We start from the raw sequence: 19,551 nt of genomic DNA on the forward strand, positions 1-19,551 counted from the left end.
AAAATTGACAATTTTTCTCCTGCCATTTGCTTCTCCGGGTTTATCCATACAGTTTTCCTCTCCTTGCTTTTTAATTCGCAAGACACAGCAACAGATGAACCGAGGGCAGAGACTCTGCAGTCTTTGTCAGCAGGGACGAGCTTGCTTTGCCCACACACGCTCTGCCAGCCAGACCCTCACCAGCACAAATCAGAAGCTGTGATCAGCTACTGTGTTCGCTCTAATAGGGCCTGCTGAGGCACCAAAGTCTTCCAAGCTGTCTGAGGCCAGGGCTCACTGATGTAGATGAGTTCAATGGGCTTGTGAGCAGGCTTACAGGTTCACTCCTGCAGTGCCAACTGTGGGACAGGGATTAGGAGAAAAAATTTCCTGTTTGAACAATCATCAAAAGGGGAGTTTTTTGCAAGTGCAGAAGGTAGCCAGAAACTCAAAGTCAAAAAGCTAATGGTGAATGTCTTTAGTGCAGCAGGTTTTTTTTTTTAAATTAAAAATTAAAATAAATGTCAGCACTACACCATGTGTCCACATGTTCCTGCTCACTTGTGCCTCTTTTAGCTGTCTGAGGAGGTTTATTCCACAGCTCATCACTGAATCCTTCCAGTCAAAGTCACTCAGAAGTATTTTATGATGTATCTGGCCCTTCTCCCTCTAAGGAAACATTTCTGATGCTTATATACATGCAGTTTTGAGCCGTATCCATGAAATGCTGCTGCTCATTCCCTCCACTCCTAATCACAGTAAATATTCTCCACAAACCATGTCTGTGCCCCTACCTCCTTCAGAGAGAAGTTCTGGCAACAACAGACAAATTCTAAAATTACCCGTGTCTACCAAAGGGTTTTTCTCTGGTTCTTTCAGGTGTTGAAAATCGATGGCAGTATTTCCAAATCACCCAAGACCACCAGTCTCCAGTACACATGGCAGGCAACACACCGAGCAAAAGACAGAGATCAGCATCACACTCTGCCACATCCCCAAGCAGTGGGACTGAAAAGGCTTCACAGCCAAGACCTCGCCTCCACTCTCCAGACTGGAGACCATGGACCTCCTCAGCTCTCAGCCCACAGTCTTGGTTTCAGCAGGGGGTCATTAACTGCAGCTCCTGCTCTATTTCTAGTCTGTGTGCTGCCATTACAAAAAGACAAGATACCGAAAATAATAAAGTGGAAGAAGAGGGAAGAAAAAGATCTAGACTATACCAGTACCCCCAGCTGCCTGCTTTCTAGTCTTCCTGGCATTCGATATTTTTAGGTAGAAGCTGACAAGATAAAGAATCATGAATGAATCATCACCAGCTTAAGACTGCGAGTATAAACATGCCAAAGTCTGGAAAACACAAGTCACCGAGAGGTCTACTAAGGAAGCAGGAGCATTTTAATATGGCTAGCACACTTAGATGTGAAATAAGTGTAAGGAATCACTTTGGTATATGAGAAATAACTCTTGATTCTGTGCCCATTTAATGGAGGCAAGGGGCCAGGGCATGATAACGTTGTGACAAATGAGCTGCATCTTCCTCTACTTTATTTTGTGAAGGAAAACAAGTAAGAGAAATGATGCTCGAATTAGTTCAGGAGCACCAAACTGAGACGGAGGTCAACCAAGATCTCCCACCAGCTTCCTTCCAAATTCAGATCCTGTGACAAGAACTGAGGTTGCTGCCAAGTCACAACATGTGAGAAACTAGAATCAGAGAATGATTTGGGTTAGAAGGGACCTTAAAGACCATCTAGTTCCAACACCCCTGCCACAGGCAGGGAAACCTTCCACTAGCCCAGGTTGCCCAAAGCCCCGTCCAACCTGGCCTTGAACCCTTCCAGGGAGGGGGCAGACACAGCTGCTCTGGGCAGCCTGTGCCAGGGCCTCACCCCCCTCACAGGGAAGAATTTCTGCATTACATCTGATCTAAATCCACCCTCTGTCAGTTTAAACCCCTTACCCCTTGTCCTATCCCTTCACCCCTGATAAAGAGTCCCTCCCCCCTTTCCTGCAGCCCCTTTCAGCCCTGGGAGGCTGCTCTAAGGTCTCCCCGGAGCCTTCTCTTCTCCAGGCTGAACACCCCCAACTCTCTCAGCCTGTCCTCACAGGGGGGTGCTCCAGCCCCCTGAGCATCTTTGTGGCCTCCTCTGGACCTGAACTATCCTCAGTGCTAAACTTTGTAAAGAAGCCAGTAAGCAGAGACAGAAACTCCAGCCTGGGAGGGATTAGGCCAACCAGGAATGATTTGGGTGGGAAATATGTAACAGGTAACAGCCAGACCACAACCGTCAAAACTAAAGGGGCCCAAACTAAATCTCAGCCTCACTCCTTTTAAAGGTCTGTACAGATGTTAGAGCCAGGACTTGGGCAGCTAGGAACTGGCAGGACAGCTCCTACCACTTACGAGAGGTTGGGAAGGAAAATTGTCATGGTGGTAGGAAGTGACCAAAGGACCAAGTGCCAGTGATGGTGAGCACCCATGGCAAGCAGCTGTGAAAAGCTTGAAGGTGTGGATAACGCTGCCTGCTAAGTACCTAGCTCAAAAGGAGCTAAGGAAGATGAATTCAGTGCTTGAAAAAGAGCTGTGGAAGTAACGCTCTACTAACAAATACGAGGATTGTGGACATGGGGAATTGCTCTTGTTCCTCAGAGCTCTCCAAACTTCCAGTTGATTTCCACGGAAACTCAACTGATCTCCAATAGTATTTTACTCTGAATCTGCCTGTGCAGCACTTGACTTCAGATTCCAAATGTTTCCAGTGATCTTTCAGTCAATGCTTGATCATAGCCATGGTAAGACTGAGATCTATGTTCAGCAGGACACAAGGCTTTCACGGAATAAAGAACTTGCACCCATGCTTCGGATCTCATTCCTGCAGCAAGCAGCCCTCAATTTGCTGGAAGGTGCCTTGGAGAAGAGTACCTACCAACTGTAAGTGACGGGTATCTCTAGATACAAGGAGGGGGAAAGGACAGTAACATATTTAGGAAGGAGCAATAAACTGTCAACCATAGCTCAACTCTTCCCTGAACTTTCTGTAACCGATGGATTTGAACTTTTCCCCATTTTTTTCTCATCCCGCTCAATCCCACAAGGCCTTTTTAGAAGACACAACTGTGCATGTGATTGTCCAGGCATCTGCCATTCAGGTGCTGTTGGCCAGTTCAGTCTAGGTTTGACAGCTTTGCAGGAAATCCATTAGAAACAAAACCTCCAAAAAAAAAAAATCCCCCTCCAAAAACCTTCCCCATGTATCCTAACTGATGAACCACGGTATTTTTGTTTTACCTGTGAAGCTACTGCTCATTTCAGGTACATCATCCTCTTCCTCATTCTCTGTATGCACTATGCCAGCATTTTGCATATCATTGTAAGACTTCGTTCGCTTTGGAGTCGACTGCTTGGAGCCAGACTGCAGGTTTTGCAAAGCATCGGTGGAAGTCACTTTCCCACTGAGGGGCTGGCTGGGAGGCTTGGGCGTTCCATAATAGTTACCTAGGCAATAGAAACACATTTGCATCTTCAAAAGGGAACAGTTTATAGCAGTAAGATGTCTATTTTATTTTACTTTCAGTTCCATCAAAATCTCTCTCTCCCCACATGTAAGTAAATAAATAAACTAACACATGCCATCCCCATTTGGGGATGGGAGGAGCATATTTCATCTCTAGAGCAGACACAGAAATATTTCTTGCCTTTTAAGTTATTCTTGTTGAATCTAAAAGGAGAAGCAATGGCTGCATTGTTTAGGTGCACAGAGCGTACAAGGGCTAAAACAAAAAGCAGTCATGGTGAATAGCAAAACTTCATCTCGTTACATCTGAATTTCAATTAGTAGCCTTTTTACATGTGTGCACCCACACAATGCTGTGACAGATCTGGAGTAAGCCCTGCAAAAAATAAAAAATTCATGACTGCTATCACCCAGAGAAGTGATGAAAGGCTAGATGGCCTGCTTTAATGCACAGGTTCTTTTAGGGTGGATGTTGCATTTAAAAAGCAAACCCTATTCTTTCTCTAAAAGAAAACTTTGTCAAAGGAGAGAAAAGGAAAGGTACCACGTGGCACTACTCTCTTCAAAGAGGAAACTCAGCAGTTGGGTCAACTTGGTTGAAGTGAACAACCAGACCTTAAAGAAAAACTTGAAGGGACAAAGACCCACCCGCAGTTATGCAGACTCACAGCTCTTGGCGGCCATCACCAGATGTGATGCAAACTGTGCAAAGTGCTTGGGATGCTCATTGTCATTTTAAGTGACCATGGAAGAAACAGAGAATAAGGGCAGGTTCACTGATGCCAGAACAGCTTGGAGGTATTTCACTGTTCGTTTGCACTGCACCTCGAACACCACAGTAGTGCCTGACTTGCCCTGAAACATTCCACAGGACCCTCAGGTCTGGAATTGGTTCCCACAGCCCTGGGCATTACAGGAATTCAGGCCTATTGCGAGGCTCATCTTTTACTTTTATACAATAACTTGTGATATGAAACAGTTTTACATAAAACTCCCCAAATTTTCCCTTACAAGAATTGTTATTAATTTTCATTTGCTGCCTTCAGATTCCAAGGGTGAACTTAAAAATTTGCCCTATACTCTCCGGCAAGACAAAAGATAAAGGATGCTCTCCCACATAGCTTTGTATAAACCCACATCGGGAGACATGCACATAGCTTCAACTGTGGCAGCAGCATAAAATTCTTCTCTAAAATATACATGTACATTTGATTACATTCTTCATCTATCTCCATAGGGCATGCATGATCTGAAAGCGTTATTTTTCACTTTTTCAGTACGTAATTATATATTTAATATCCATTCCCCAGAAAGTGTACATGTCCCTTTATTGCCCGTTACACTTGATGGAAACCACATGCCAAGGGCAAATTGTCCAAAGGCACTTTAAAACCTCATCTGTGCTAAAAAAGATTTTTTAAAAAAAAATATTTTTATACATATGCATGTGTATTTTTGTTGCAGAAGCCAACAACATCATTCATACACTGAGATATGGCACTGAGCTTAAAGTTAGCCAAGCAGCTCTGCACTGCCCTGCCCCAACACTGTACACAGTAGTTCCAGCTCACCCAGTGCATTTCATACTGCTCAGCCATCACACACTTGAGGTTCGAAATGACAAACCCTTATTTCAGTTCAGAAGTACCAGTTGTTTATCTCAACTCTTGTTTAGCTGACCAAACTGCCTTTCCCATTAGATAAAGGCTCTGACAACCCCAAAGCTGTGCATGTTGTCAGCTCTAGGGTAAGGCTGAAGGGATCATACACGTCCTAATGCTCGCAGATCTCAACCTGCAGCTCTGGAAGATTTTGGGACACATCAGGAGCAAGGGAGACCGGGAATAACCCTGCGTCAGGCTGGCAGAGTCCATCTGGGAAGACTACTTTGGATAGACGTTGCTATATTTCCCCCTCACTGCCTTCCAAGAGGAGAAAAAGTCTTTCTTACAGAGCTGAGGCTGGAGAAGTCAGATAAGCTCCTATCTCCACGCTTTCACAGCTGGAGTACTAGGACAGCAACACGTGCAGGTTTGTCTTAACAAGGTGTGTTCCAGCCTGTATACAACGTCGTGGATCCAGCTCCATAGAGCAGCAACACTCTGCAATGCTTTCATCTTCTGTTCATCATTTCAGAATCTTAAATGTACATTGATGCATAATTTATAGGCAGAAGGAAATTACTTCTTCTGGAAAGAGCCTCTAATGGGGATGGAGGCTCCTCAAGCAGGTTGCAGTCTCTGCTAGAGAAATGATTCTTATGCTCTATATACTGCAGGACTATTTTATACAAAAAGAGGAGGAATGGGGGAGAGAGAGCGCAAATGGAAAGGTAGGTGGGCAGAAAAAGGATGATCTACCCTGCTGCCATCATACCCTCTTCAGCATTTCTCACAAAGAATGTTGCTACTTTGGGGTTTGGTGGTTTTTTGTTTGTTTTTCCAGAAAACATGTGTTTTCCAAGGACGTTAACTGCTAAGCAGAGAGAGTCGTGTGTGTGCCATGTATGTGAGAACAGCTTTTATTTATGGCACTGCACATCACTAATTTGTGCAAAATTTATTTCAGGTCTATTGTAAATGGTTAGATCATTTTGTGATGGATGCAACAAAGTGAATGAAGGGGATATACAGATGTTGTTATGTGGGGTTTTATTTCTCCTGGACCTGAACACAGCACAGATGTTACCATCCCTCCTTCAATTACACGGAAACATTTGACTGTAGCTTTTATTTTTGTTCCTTTTCAGTTCCTCCAGAAACAAGGAAGGCTGGAGTTCCTAACAGTCCATGGAGAGCTGTTCCCCAGCAGAAAAACAGGCTTCTCTGAAGTATTTCAGATTAGCTTACACTTAAATCGTCACTTTTCAAACCAGGAATGGTTGTTGGTACTACTATTGGTAAGTTAATTATTTTCTACCAAGAGTGTGCTGACTTAGAGGATGCCTACAAGTGTATATGAACACATACAAAGTGCAAATTTGAAACTGAGCATGGCTCTGCATGTGTGCGTTTTGATTCGCAGAATATGGCAAACGCAGCCCCTGGGGCTGAATTTTTCTTTTTCCTCCACAAGAGGCAGATTCAGCTTGAGTCAATAGCCCCCCAAAAAAATCACAGCTCTTCCTTCAGATTCACACAAGGACATACAGGTTTGGGAAACAACCCAGCTCGTGATGAGAAACTGCAAAAGAAAGCTCCAACCCAGCTTCCAAGTGACATGGAGAATGAGAGAAAATGGAAATACTCTCTTTTCCTCATGTTTGCTGGATGCAGTCAGACCTATTTGTCTGCTCTAAGAAGTTCTTTCTGAAGACATGGTACGTGGGTCCAGGCGTGGGGGCAGACACACCATTAGGAGGGACTGGCACTTAAAATTATAATCAAAACTCATGTTTAATCCTAGAAATCAGAAAGAGAAAATATTTACCCTGTGACTCAGAAATCCAAACATGCACCATTAACAACTAACTGTGAACAGCCCAGCAAGAGTTTTAAAACACTCAGACTCGACATTATTTGTTCAAATTAAATCTGTCAATGTTTATGAAAAAACATACATTTAAAAATATGCTTTAACAGTGTTTTGTAGCCACTTATAAGCCTAAAGAAGGGCTAACTTCATAGCCAGTGTAATTTGTACTGAATATCCAATCAGCTCTAATTATTAACAGCATGTTACATGTGCATACACAAGCATCTGTCATCCCAGAGGATCCCAAAACATTTTCTAAAGTCAGCACAGTAGTTATGGCAGGACTCCCTGGGGTGCTGAGCTCAGGTGATGCTCTGCAAAACTTCTGAGGACTGTGCCCCTAACGTCGTGTCTCAAAGCTGGAAAAGAGCATCCTTTCTCCCAGACAGAGGAGATTTCTTGATCAAGACAGCAGGAAAGCTTCTACTTTTCTGTGGCAATGCCAGTTCTGAAGCAGCCGGCATGGCAGAAAATGGCACTTTCCCATGTCTGATTCCTATGGGAACTGGGCTTCTAAGCTTTACCCTCCTCTCAGTCATACTGGGATCCTGCCTACAGCAACTGAATTAATAGCCAGCAACAATGCATTCACTCAGCAGATGCACACACCATTAACTGAACTCCTTGTCATCACCTTTTACTAACCCTTCCTTTATGCAGTCCCTTGGTGCTTAAAACTTATTTAACCACAACCTAAGTGTGATGGCAGCTTTTGCAGCCAAAGCCATGACTTAATCCATGCACTCTAAAGCACCACTCAGGAAAGTGCACAAAAATAACAATAATAATGAAAAAAACACCAAAAAACAGAATAACTATTTGGAATGACTCGATTTCTTTTCACCTCCTTATCTCTAAGTGTCGGCAGCTTACACATTTTAGCATCACGCACAGTAATTAGACTTTGGTAACAGCTAATCACAACAATAAGACAAGTTCTCATCTTTATAACACTTCTTCCTCTGCCAATTCACACAGTGATCATAATCAATGAAAGCAATCTACAGCAGCTTCTACCCTGTCCTGCAGTTTATGAATTAAAGCAATGTTGTCAGCCAAGAGAACTTTATTTTTAAAGCTTTAGAAATGTAGTTGTAATGGAAAATTTGTCTTGTATTTCAAAATAACAAAACATTCTTATTAAATATTCCCCTGACGGGCAGTAAATTCACAGACAACCTTACGCTGTTTATGTGAAATTGAAATGTAACTCACAAAAATACACCAGTTAGCTACCCTTAAGTAAAATAACTATGAATGTAATCCATGAAAACTTTTGCCAGTCACCATTCAATTCAATTGGAGTTGTAAGGACTCCATCCACCCAAGATGCTGTTTCTGGAAGGGGTAGAAATGCACAAGAGAGACACAACCTAAAAGGTTCTAAAGTGAAATGGATACAAAAGTAGGTGTTTCACCTTGCAGACAGGAAGATGAGACCATGGAGGCTGCTGGGGTGGGGACAGGGTGGAAGAGCTGACATGGAGAGGTGAAAGGTGGCAAAGCCAAGCGTGAGCTTGAGCACTGACCCTAATGGCACAACATCAGTTGAAGAATGTTGTCACAAACCGTACACTTCAGTTACTTTAATCTGTCGGTGTTGGCTTTGCAGTAGCTATTCTCTTCTCTGGGAGATGAAGAATTTGTCCTGTTTTAATGGTGTGAAGAGATTTAGGCCTGGGACTGGGAGTGCATGTGTCTCTCAGGAAAGGGCTGAGCAGAGTCTTCGTAGTTCGGAATTTACTGATGCCTACTGTGAGGCATAATTTTGCAATTATAAAAATCCCAAGAAACTCAAAAGCCTCTGTGTAGCACAGAGGACCCTGAGTCCACAAGAAGTGCATCTGATCTTCAAAGCTACCACTCTGTGTTAACAAGGACTCCATTAACAGCTCATGTTTTAGAAACCAGTTCATCGCGTACTGTATTGATGTAAATGGGTATTTTGGAAAAGAGATTTGAAGATAAGCAGCAAAATTAAGCAAGGCCTTGACACCAAGAGTTTAAATGTAATTATTAATGTAATTGTTTTCTTTTCTTAGATGCAGCTCGTCTTTGCACTGTATAAGAACCAAAACAATTGACCCTTAATTTTAGCAGAAGAGTTTCTGCTCATCTAATCCAGCAAGAGTGCTTGTGTCTGATTAGCACAGGATGGATTGATTCCTGGGAGCAGAGCTCCTGCTACAGCATTTTGTCTTTTCTCTTCCCAGATCACATTCTGCCACAGATTTCTACATTTAGATGACAGATCTGGCTGCTGTCTGTGGGATTCACCTAGCTGCAACTGCACATTGATTAGCAATTGCCTTGAGGAAATTCAGAGTATCCAGGCAACCAGGAGGAGGCCACAGATACAGCATCTGGATCGGAAGCAAAACATAAGCAAGGAAAGAGATCTCAGAAAGATTAACCTACAATATATGCAAATCCAATTTGCTTTAAACAGTAGATTCTCTGTCAATTTTTGCTGTTATTAATAGTGAGGTTAACTGAAAGATCAGTCTGGGTTTCTTGTTAAATTAGTCAAAATGTTAAATATGCACATTTTAATTTATTTCTGGAATTTAACATATACTCCAATTAGTGTCCTTATAGGCAATGACAGCATAGCAGAAAGTTATTCTTGACGTTTCCTGTGCTGAGACATCACTAAGTATTGCCACATGGTATTGTTAACACTCATGTAAAGCTGTGTCCAACCATATTTAATGCCTGGAAAATTTCTAAATACGAAACAAAGATACTTAAAGTAACACATAAGCAGTAAGACCTTGGTAGCATGGGGCATGAGATGGCTGTGGAAGCTCAGGGTGTTTCCTGAGCTCAGCTGTATTACAGCAACTGTGATATCCACATGCAAACAGATTTAAAAAAATCATAGGGAACACAGATAAGCATGTGCTTGTGCATGGCATGTACGGAGCACACAGGAGAAGCAGCTGGAACACACCCTACCTAGCACAAGGCTGTAGGAATCAGTGAAATACCATGTTAAGCCATTGCAATAATGCAAACTCTTCTTCTTGCAAATACTTCAATATTTATATATATACTCCCACCACGAGGATGCATCCCATTAACGCCTTCCCTCTGCGGAAGGAGGGGGACGTGCGTATCGCAGGTCGCAGCGGGGCGAGCTCCGCAGTGGCAGGGAAATGCCGCGGCTCGCGGAGGCTGGGCTGTCTCCTGGCACAGAAGGGCTGCCCAGCTGCAAAGGAGCTATGGGCACCAGTGAGGAGCAGCCAATTCTAGAGACAGTCCTGAGCACATCCAGTACCAAGAAACAATGCTGAAATGTGCCTGGCTGCCATCTATCAATGGACTACTATGAGCAGCCTTCAACACATCAGACTGTGGTTAGAGAGCAAACAACGCCTTAAAATAAGCTGAAATCTAACTTAGGAAAAAGCAACTAATTCACTATATCTTATTTTGCCAGAGGTGTTTGGGAACAACATTTTCCCCCAGGGTTTGTGTTTTAAAATGCATCAAAGCCAGTGAAAAGCATATTGCTAATGAACAATTTCAGACAGAGCTCACATTGAAAAAGGTGTTATTGAAAGTGCACAGAGAGAAGCCAATCAGAAACGCCATAGGAAATTCAAAACCACTCTAAAACCCTATCAGATATTTGAATATTTGCTTTTAGAGAGTTACTCAACTACCACTTTAGCTGTTTGTAGAATGAAGCATTGTTATCAGATGACACTTCACTGAAGAAGCACTCATGCCTAAGACTGATGATCATGCACATACACAGGAACATGTTGTCGCTTTTTTTCTTACTAGTGGTTTAAATAAAATAACAAAACGAAAAAGGAAGCAAAGTATAAAAGCCAAAGATAGAACAGAAATCTTTCTGCAATGCATGGATGTGAGTAAGTGGATATTCGACGTGATACATTGTGATGGTGCTACCGGAGCCATTATGATTTATTGAATCAATCTGTAGTATGGAGACAATAATAAGCGCATCTTATCTTATTAAGCGGAACATGTTGTTCCGCTGCATGGGCATCCCCAGCATCTGCCACCCTTACTCACCCAATCTTCCTGTCATGTTTTGCATGCTACAGACACAGCTCTCATTTCAAGGTTGCACCAAGTTAGTGAGACCCACAGGCTGCAAAAATACCAGAAGGGCAGCAAAGAAAATCCAGCCATTTTGCTAAAGCAGCTGGGGGAGCGGGCTGCTGCAGAGAAACCCAATGAGAGCTAGCACATCAGATAAATTAGGCTAAAGGCATCTTGATTTGAAGCATGTTGCTGAATACACCTCTCCTCTTTGGCTGAAATTCTAACTGCACTATTAAGGTAATTTATTACACTCTTTAAGTACCGCAATCGGAGACCCTGTCTACAGTAGATAGTTTTATACACTTTAAAAATGTTAGCAAGTCACCCCATTACATCTTAGTCATGAGACTAATGCAGATTACTTATTACTTCTCTTGGCAATCACATAACACTTGTCCTGAGAATGAAAGATGATGCCTTGACAATAATACGCTATAATGTAATAACCCTTCACATGTTATAAAGTGCAGCACTTTTTCTTTTGAGGATCACTAAGTGCTGGGCAGGCATTCATTAATACAGGTCTCACCAGACCCTGGCAACACAGCCATCCCCATTCAAAATTTAGCCACCATGCTAATCTCCCCGTGCGTCTCTGCACAGCAACCATCCCCACTGCTGCATTCCCCCCAGCCCTCTGAAATACCATCGCTTCCACTCTTTCCCTCCTATTTGTAATAGCAGATAACTGCAGGCACAGGATATCTGCTGAAATATTAATGAAGAGAGAAGTAAGTGTTGTTTTAATATTCTCTAGGCCAGATATCTGAAGTATATACAGCAGTTACCTGATCTGCCCAGGGCCACTCAGCAGCTGGGGAAGAAACAGGATTAAAATCTAGAAGTTGTGGTTCTGCTCAAAACAGCCCTCCCTTGGGGTCCCCGTGAGAGCCCACAATTCAAATGCAGAAGTAATTGTTAAATAATTAGTAACCTACACAATTACTTCCATGCATCCATCGTTATTTTATGCCCTGAAGGAACAATAAATAAATGCCTGAGACTACAATTATCATGATTTCCTGTCCACCAGAAGGCCTAGATAATGTGCAGTCTAAAAAGATCTTTCCTTCCTAATGAGTATTGTCAATGGGAATTACTAACTGGCTTGAGCATGTTGTGGGCAGCTTTAGCAGTACACAGGTGGTGCAAGAAGCACCAATATCGGTGCAGCATCACCGCTCTGGGCTGGTCTTCCAGGATTTCAGATCCAGCTCCTGGGTTCATGTGATCAACGGGTAGCTTTCATTAGTGGAAAAAAGAAGAAGTTTCCAGACTTTATGGTTAAAAATCAGAATGTTAAAACTGGAACTGAAAACCTCAGGAATTAAGACTTTCAAACATCCCATCCCACCGGATCACCACTTTTGGAGCATTTTGGGTGCAGAACACACCAGGGAGGTGACCAGGAAAGCAGCTGTCATGCCTGCTCTGCATTCACCGGGATGTGAATCAAAAACCACCCAGAGGAACATATTTGCAGCGCACCAGAAGAAATAATAATGACATTATGCAGCCCAGTAGGTAGGCAACACCTTTTTTGTCCTATTCAGCTTGCAGTTTCTCTCTTGGCAATTAGAGCACTTTCAAAACCCAGGTTGTTCTTTCAAAACCTGAAGCACTCTCCTGCTCTTTCATGATTTCCAACTGTTCTCTTCTGCTTGTTCTTTCTTCTTTCCAAATCAATAGTATCTGTATCAGCATCAAAGTCCTGTGTATTACCCCTCTTTTGATGTCTGCCTGTTTTCTAATCTTTCTCCCCAGAAGTTCTCTTCAGCAACTGTTACTAAACAAATGCTTGTATTATGTCTTCTCCCACAAGGTTTTTCCCAATGATAGTGCCAGTATTCAGGTGGCTTTATGCCTTCAAGAGGTAAACAAATGTCATCCAGTAATGCCAAAACCTTATCTTGATCATTTGGGTTAGACTTCCTCTCCAGTTGCTGAAATGTAGCACAGAAATACAGAGCATACATCCATCTCCCCCACCCCACCACATGCAGATGCTTACAACTAAGCGCCAGAAAGGACCTTGGGAGCACCCTGACCCCAAACCATCAGCCTGCTTGAGCCACATGAGCCTGTGGCTGCCAGGCACATGAAAACTTCCCCATTCATCATCACTACTCTCCATTTCAGAGCACTCCCCTTCCTTCATCTCTAAATCACCTAATCACATTGTAATTAAAAGCAACCCTATCTCTGCAATTGCTTGCCTCCTACTTGGTACAACAGGTAGCATTATTAATAATAAAAGATATGCATTAAAGGTATTATTTCATTGCTCTTCAGAAAGAAATAGAAGATTATTTCCTTTTGTTGGGTTCCACCTCTCTGGTTTAGAATAAGCCATCACTGGCAGGGTCAAAAATATAATCAACTTCATCATGGTGGTACATTTAGGGAAAAAAAAAAGGCAGCATAAAACAATAATTAATCTAGGACTATAAAGCTGGGCAACAACAAAGACTTGGACATTAGAAGTCTAACTTACTTTGTAGTTTGTTTTTTTGGCAGATTTTTTTTTTTTTTAATAGACAAAATAGCTGGTGATTGCAGCGCTGAGTCTGAATCACATCATCTTCCAAGATCTAATCAAGATCAACAATGTCTTGATCAATACAGCTGTAAAATAAGATTTCCAAAAAAAGTACAACAAAGCCATTAAAGAAATCTGGGAAGGCAGCAAAATAATTTCTCGAAGCTGTAAGTGAAAAATGAACTTTATTTATTTCACATTACAATCAAATAGTAATGTGTCTTGATGCATATGTGCACACATGCATCATCATTATTTGCTTTATTCTTATTGATTTTTCCTTCAATGGGCCAGCTCTCCAGAACCACTATGCACCAGCATCACTGATGTCAATGAGGAAACAGGCTTCTCAGCACTTCTGACAAATTATTCCTTTAAAGTTCAGACACTTCTATCACCCACAGAAACGAAATACGCATTAGACTTATGAGAAATCAACCTCATCTTCAGCAACTCAAAAGAGCAACCCATGAAAAAGAAACAGTTTAGCTGCTACTGCATAAAATCACAGATGCAATGAAACAACCACGTTACAACTGTCCCAGATGGGTACAGCATTTCCTGAAAACTAATTCCCAGCATGTCCCAGGAGCCAGCTTACAGTTACCCATTTTGTCTTTCCAAGTGGAAAGGTCACCAGAACAAATACATCAGGAAGTAATGGCGAGGCCGTTCAGCTGATCTATTTCAAACACCATGACAAAGAAAACTAATTTAGTGTTATAATTAGAAACATGGAGAGGAAAAAGCTCATTTTGGAGAAGTGCTGCTGCTGGAACGTTAGCACTGGTGCTGATGGAGCTAATCAGCTCAGAGGTGGAAGAGTGAAACCAAATTACACATTTAGCATCTTCATGCAAACCAGGTTTGACACTGCAATTGTCTGCAGTTGGGAGTAAGTGCAAGGTTTAAAGGTGACCTTACAAGGGAGTTTTTAAGGAAGTAGACTAAACAGTGTTTCAGAACTTTTTTTTAGAACTTGAAAACCAAAACCACATGTCATAATCTTTTCTGTTCACACCTGATGACTATTTTTCAAAGACTATTGGCTATTTGTGTGTAGTTTATATTTTTAAATGTATTTCATGTTTCTCATTAATGGCTGCAAAAATAAGGCTTTTTCAACTTCTCGTAATTATAAAAAGACCCATTTAACAAATAGAAATATTACATGAATGAGTTGAAGTGCATTGGAAGGACTTTCAAACCTCTAACATATTTCTTCTCATTGTCTTCTCAAAAGGTACATTTGAATGTTCTCCAGGGATAAGAAAGAAAATTCCAAAACCCAACAATCACCCCAAAAGGAGTTTTCAGTTTAAAGGAGGTATAGATTGCAGGTTTAGTTGCACAAATCCTATTGTGTACCTAAATATGGCCTATTTGCCTTGCATTTCTCTGGGAGTCAAAGCTATCTGTTTCCTGCTCTCACCCTGGTGACACTTCAGTGCCCCTTGGCTATCTCAGTGCTGTTGTTTGTAAAGCTGTGCTGTAAAAAGGATCAACACAATGACCCAAGTTAGAAGCAATTATCCAAGAATAAAGAAGAAAGAAGGCCAAAAGGAGTGCATCATGTAGCTGCACAGGGAGACACAGTTGGGTGATGAAGGATGTGTATTCAGGGAAGATGAAGAGGGACAGCAAGAGGGAAGAAAAAATGAACAAGGAGATGAGCCATAGTGGATACAAAGAATAGATGCGTTTTTCACCCCCTGCCCGGCTGTCTTCCATCAGTATTTTTTTACTGGATTTCATATTGTATTGTCCTGTCTTACTCATGTCAATCTCTTGACATAATTAACTTGAAGGGAAAGACAAAAGCACAGCAATACTGGAATTCCCTCTCTCAGGGCACAGAGAGAAAAGGGAAGTAGAGCACTAGGATGGAAAGAAAGGTCCTAACTCGAGCTGGTTGAGCAAGGCTGATGTAAGTTTGATGTCCTACCAAGACTATCTAAAGTGCTTTCCCACTGCCAGTGGCTCCATACCTTCATAAGTCCCTACTTCCAAAAGGGTCCCACTTCGCTCCAACTCCAGAAACTCCTCCACAGTCAGAAAGTTATAGTCCACACCAGGCACTTCTCCTTCTCTTGGAGGGCGGGTTGTGCCTGAAAGGAAAAATTAACATGTTAATATAATTGATTTCTTATCAAGAGTTAAAAGAGACAGTAAAAAATGATCATAAAGATACAACAGTATCTGTAAAATACAGTTCTGTGAGCTACACAGACAGCAGTGTCAAAAGAGTCCAGTTACAAGTCAGGAACCCATGTGAAAACAAGACAAGATATAGATCACAGGTTGAGCTGGTGGTACCAGTTGTTCCACCAAATGACAATGGTTTTGATAGTCTCAGAAAGACTCTCTGGCAAAGAAATCTCTCATATCACATGCAGAAACACAGCTGGAAGAGTTTGGTATCTGGGAATATGCCAGAAATTACCTTCCTGCTACTAGCACAGTCTCTCAGACTTCAACTTCACTTAACATTTCAATCTGTATTCTCAGATATGGCAACTTATTTCTAGCTTCCATTATTTCTGTACCTCTTTCTCTCACCAAATATTCTTTCACATCATAAAGATATTTTCTACCTTATTTCTTATTAATATTTTATCTCTATTTACGTACTATTTTTTATTCAGCATTAAAAAGTACCGTGAGACAGCTTTGATGCACCATTCACACGTGCTCACTGAAAGACAACCTGCAATCTCTTCTCACAGAAGTTCACATATAAGCTCATTCCTATTCAAGAAATACATATTCTTTTGAGTAACAATCCACACTGAATCTCTCCAGAACTCAACAATTTAAATAGTACCCATGGAGAACAGGGGTCTGATCACTGCCACTCTGCCAGCTCTGAAACTCATCTCCCTTCTGACCAATTTACAGCCCTCTGAAACATGGTACAAGATGAATCACTTCATGACTTTTTGCTAAGATAGCTTGAGCCACTGATTTTAGGTCACTGAGCACAGCTTCATTGATTGGGATCGATTTCTGTTCAATAGCCTTTATTTTCCATGACTCTGGAGGCTAGGAGATGGCTGGAGTCTATACATCTGAGATTAAATATAAGTGACAGATCTGACAGTACAGGAAACTTAACTTTAGCAGCAAGAGAAGTGTTAAGAGAGTTGGAGGTGTTCAAGTGCTGTGGCCACAACCAATCTGCTGGTTTGGGAATAACTTTAGAGATGTGGAAACCATACCTAACATTTAATGAAGCATGATTTCTCACTTCTGTGGGACTCTTCCAGCCCCTGGGCAGTGCCTTCGCAGTGCATACAATTTCTTAAACCCTCTATAAAAGGACTGAAGAAAGTATAAAGAAGCTGAGCTTCTGGAAACTAATTGGGAAGATTCCAGCTCTCTGGAGTTGAAAGAGCATAAATTTACCATGCCTGCATCTGGCAAATGTTTTCCTCAAGTGCCAGGGAAGCGGAAAGTCTGCTTATGCCCTATTCATCTGAGACTGTTCAAGAGGTCAGTCTTGACAGAGTGACACCCTTGAAAGACAATTAATTTCCTTGATAGACATCTACTTTCTCTAACATCCTCTATCTCTTCTTTCAAAATAGAAACTCTCTCTTTTTTTTATTATTTACCATCAGCCTCCAGATAAGCCTATAAATTCCTGTGCGTTTTCTATCATTCATTCTCTTGGAGTTGTGTGAATGGGTAGAGGAGAAGCAAAAAATTGGATGGAAATTGTGACAGATATCTTCACCCTACTAGTAGAACTACTCTCTCCTATTTGAAAAGATTCAATTTTGTGTTCTTTGTATTCTTGAAGCCTTACAGTAAGACTACAAGGATTTTTACAGAGTAGTTTCTAACAGATGGCTTTCATTGATCTAGACCAGAGGAAAAATTGGATCTGCACCACATGCCCCTCGCTGCCTGAGAGCCTGTGTTCCCATGTCAGGGCAGGCAGCAAAGCTGAGCAGGCAATGTCCACAAAAGGAGCGTGCACACACCCAGCAGCTGGGATGAAGGGTCACAGCCCAGATGTAGCATCTCCACCCTGAGCACTGACTGCTGTGGACATTCAGGCTGTGAGGACCCTCACCGGAGCATCATGGCTGTTGACCACTGGCTGGTTCTCCTAAACCAGGCCCGTGAGAGGGAAGGAAGAAGAATGAAAAGCTTAAGCAATAAGTATGTCCAACAATGCACTGTAGCTGTCCCAGGCCTGGAGCACAATGGAAGTGAGAATTAGACTCTGTAGTGCTCCTCATGCAACCCATCAGTCAAATGTCACCCCGAGCCATGGGGCACGCGAGCCGAATGACAAAGATCGGGACATACTTTTTTCCAGTAACTGAAACACACATTCAGGAGACACAAAGATCAGGGAGCTTCAGGACTCATTTTACTTTATCTTTTAAAGCCCTCTTCTTTTCTTTATCTATATCTTCTCACAGAGAGTATTTATTAATCATTTTTTTTTTCCTTCTGAATTTTTATAGCGGTGAAATTGCAGTCAGCAGTTTACTAGTGCTGGCTGCCTATTTGACATGACAATTATATCTCTGCCATAATTCCTCTGAGCCATTTTAATGGATCTATTTGTTTCATCTCAGTGTTCTTAATTTCCTGAATATGTTCAAGTCGAAAAATCGCAGATGTGCTTGCTATCAGCACGATTGCCTGCAACACACGCTGAATGCATCAGAAATGCCAAGTCGCTGCGTAAAAGAAAAACATTACATCACAGAGATAACATTTGTCACCTCGCGTCGGTCCTCAGCAACAAACAGAGGGAAAATAAAAACTAGACTGGTTAGGATATCTTATCTGGGCAAAGGCGAAAAACCCAACAACTTTCCATGCTGCTGTCTAGAGCAAAGATTGCTTGCAGATGCTTGGGCTGTTATCCTGCTTCACATCTGAGCAAGTGTTACTGAATGCAATTCAGAAAGGCAGGGGGAAGGGAAAACCCGCCTCCGTTTTTCTTGTAGCAGAATGACAGGCTGCCGGCTGGACACACGCCTGGCAGATGGCATTTCAAAGAGTTTTCATGAACCATCTGGGATGTGTACAATGATTACAAACCACACTTACAACAAAGCCAGAAGGGTTGCTTCACAAGGAGGGTGGGGGGAGAGGGCGGGCGGAAAGAAAGGGGGAAAGAAAACCAAGAGGCACGTAAGCAAACTCGATGACTTCTCCCAGGCACAGGACACTAAGAATAACCAGCACCTTCCACTGGGAGCCTTCCACGGCCTGAGACAACTGCTCGACTACTGTGCAGCGTGTGTGTGCACAGCCCTACACCATGGCAGGCTGCAAGCAACTGTTAAGAGCTTTCTGCTGATAAACTCCAAATTGTAATTAAGTCTCCCATCATTAATGTGACTTAATTATGTACAAAGCATAGTGTGTGTGTGTGTTTGTGTCCTCCCCCCTCCTTTAAACTGAATTTCAGCATCCTTACCACAGGGTGGTCATCACTGAAGGAGAGGGCTATGGAGATGACTGCACATTTTATCAGAGCTAATAGCAGGTCAGATCACTGCTAATGGCAGAATTAATTGAGCACAATGAGTGCTGTAGACGGCCCAAACAGGAGTTAAGATACTCCACTAGAAAAGACAAGCCAATCGTATTTAAATACGTTAACCTGCCTGCCATGTTTGCACTGAAATATTAAGTGGCATCAAATCTTATTGCCATTAGGTAGCAATTTAGCTAATTAATTTGAGTTATGTCCCACCGTGTGACTAGCTCAGAATTGCTAATGCTACAACAAGAAGGAACTGGAGGAGAAACTGAGTGGTTAACAACTCCTTCTTCACATTTAATGGTTCATAAACTTTCACTCTTATACGGCTAGGATGTCCCACAACATATAAAACTAGTTAGAGATATTAAATTCACAGGGGAATTGCTCAAATCTTTTGAAACCACAGCAGACTTAAGAAAATATATAAATAAAAATAAGGCTACTGGTTA

The 19,551-nt window shown here is 42.1% G+C and overlaps 1 protein-coding gene across 15 annotated transcripts in view; it reads right to left on the reverse strand.

The window, feature by feature from the left end:
• The window catches only part of MAGI1 (membrane associated guanylate kinase, WW and PDZ domain containing 1), a 354,965-nt gene that overhangs the window by 75,985 nt on the left and 259,429 nt on the right, over positions 1-19,551 (reverse strand). For all 15 annotated transcript variants that reach the window (XM_074913910.1, XM_074913919.1, XM_074913918.1 and 12 more), the window contains exons 3-4: positions 15,576-15,695; positions 3,269-3,475 (exon numbers count right to left, since the gene is read on the reverse strand). In XM_074913910.1, the coding sequence (XP_074770011.1) occupies positions 3,269-3,475; positions 15,576-15,695 (327 nt within the window). The remainder of the gene's footprint in view (positions 1-3,268; positions 3,476-15,575; positions 15,696-19,551) is intronic.

The sequence above is a fragment of the Athene noctua genome, chromosome 10 (assembly GCF_965140245.1).
Source record: "Athene noctua chromosome 10, bAthNoc1.hap1.1, whole genome shotgun sequence".
In the NCBI taxonomy this organism is placed as follows: domain Eukaryota; kingdom Metazoa; phylum Chordata; class Aves; order Strigiformes; family Strigidae; genus Athene; species Athene noctua.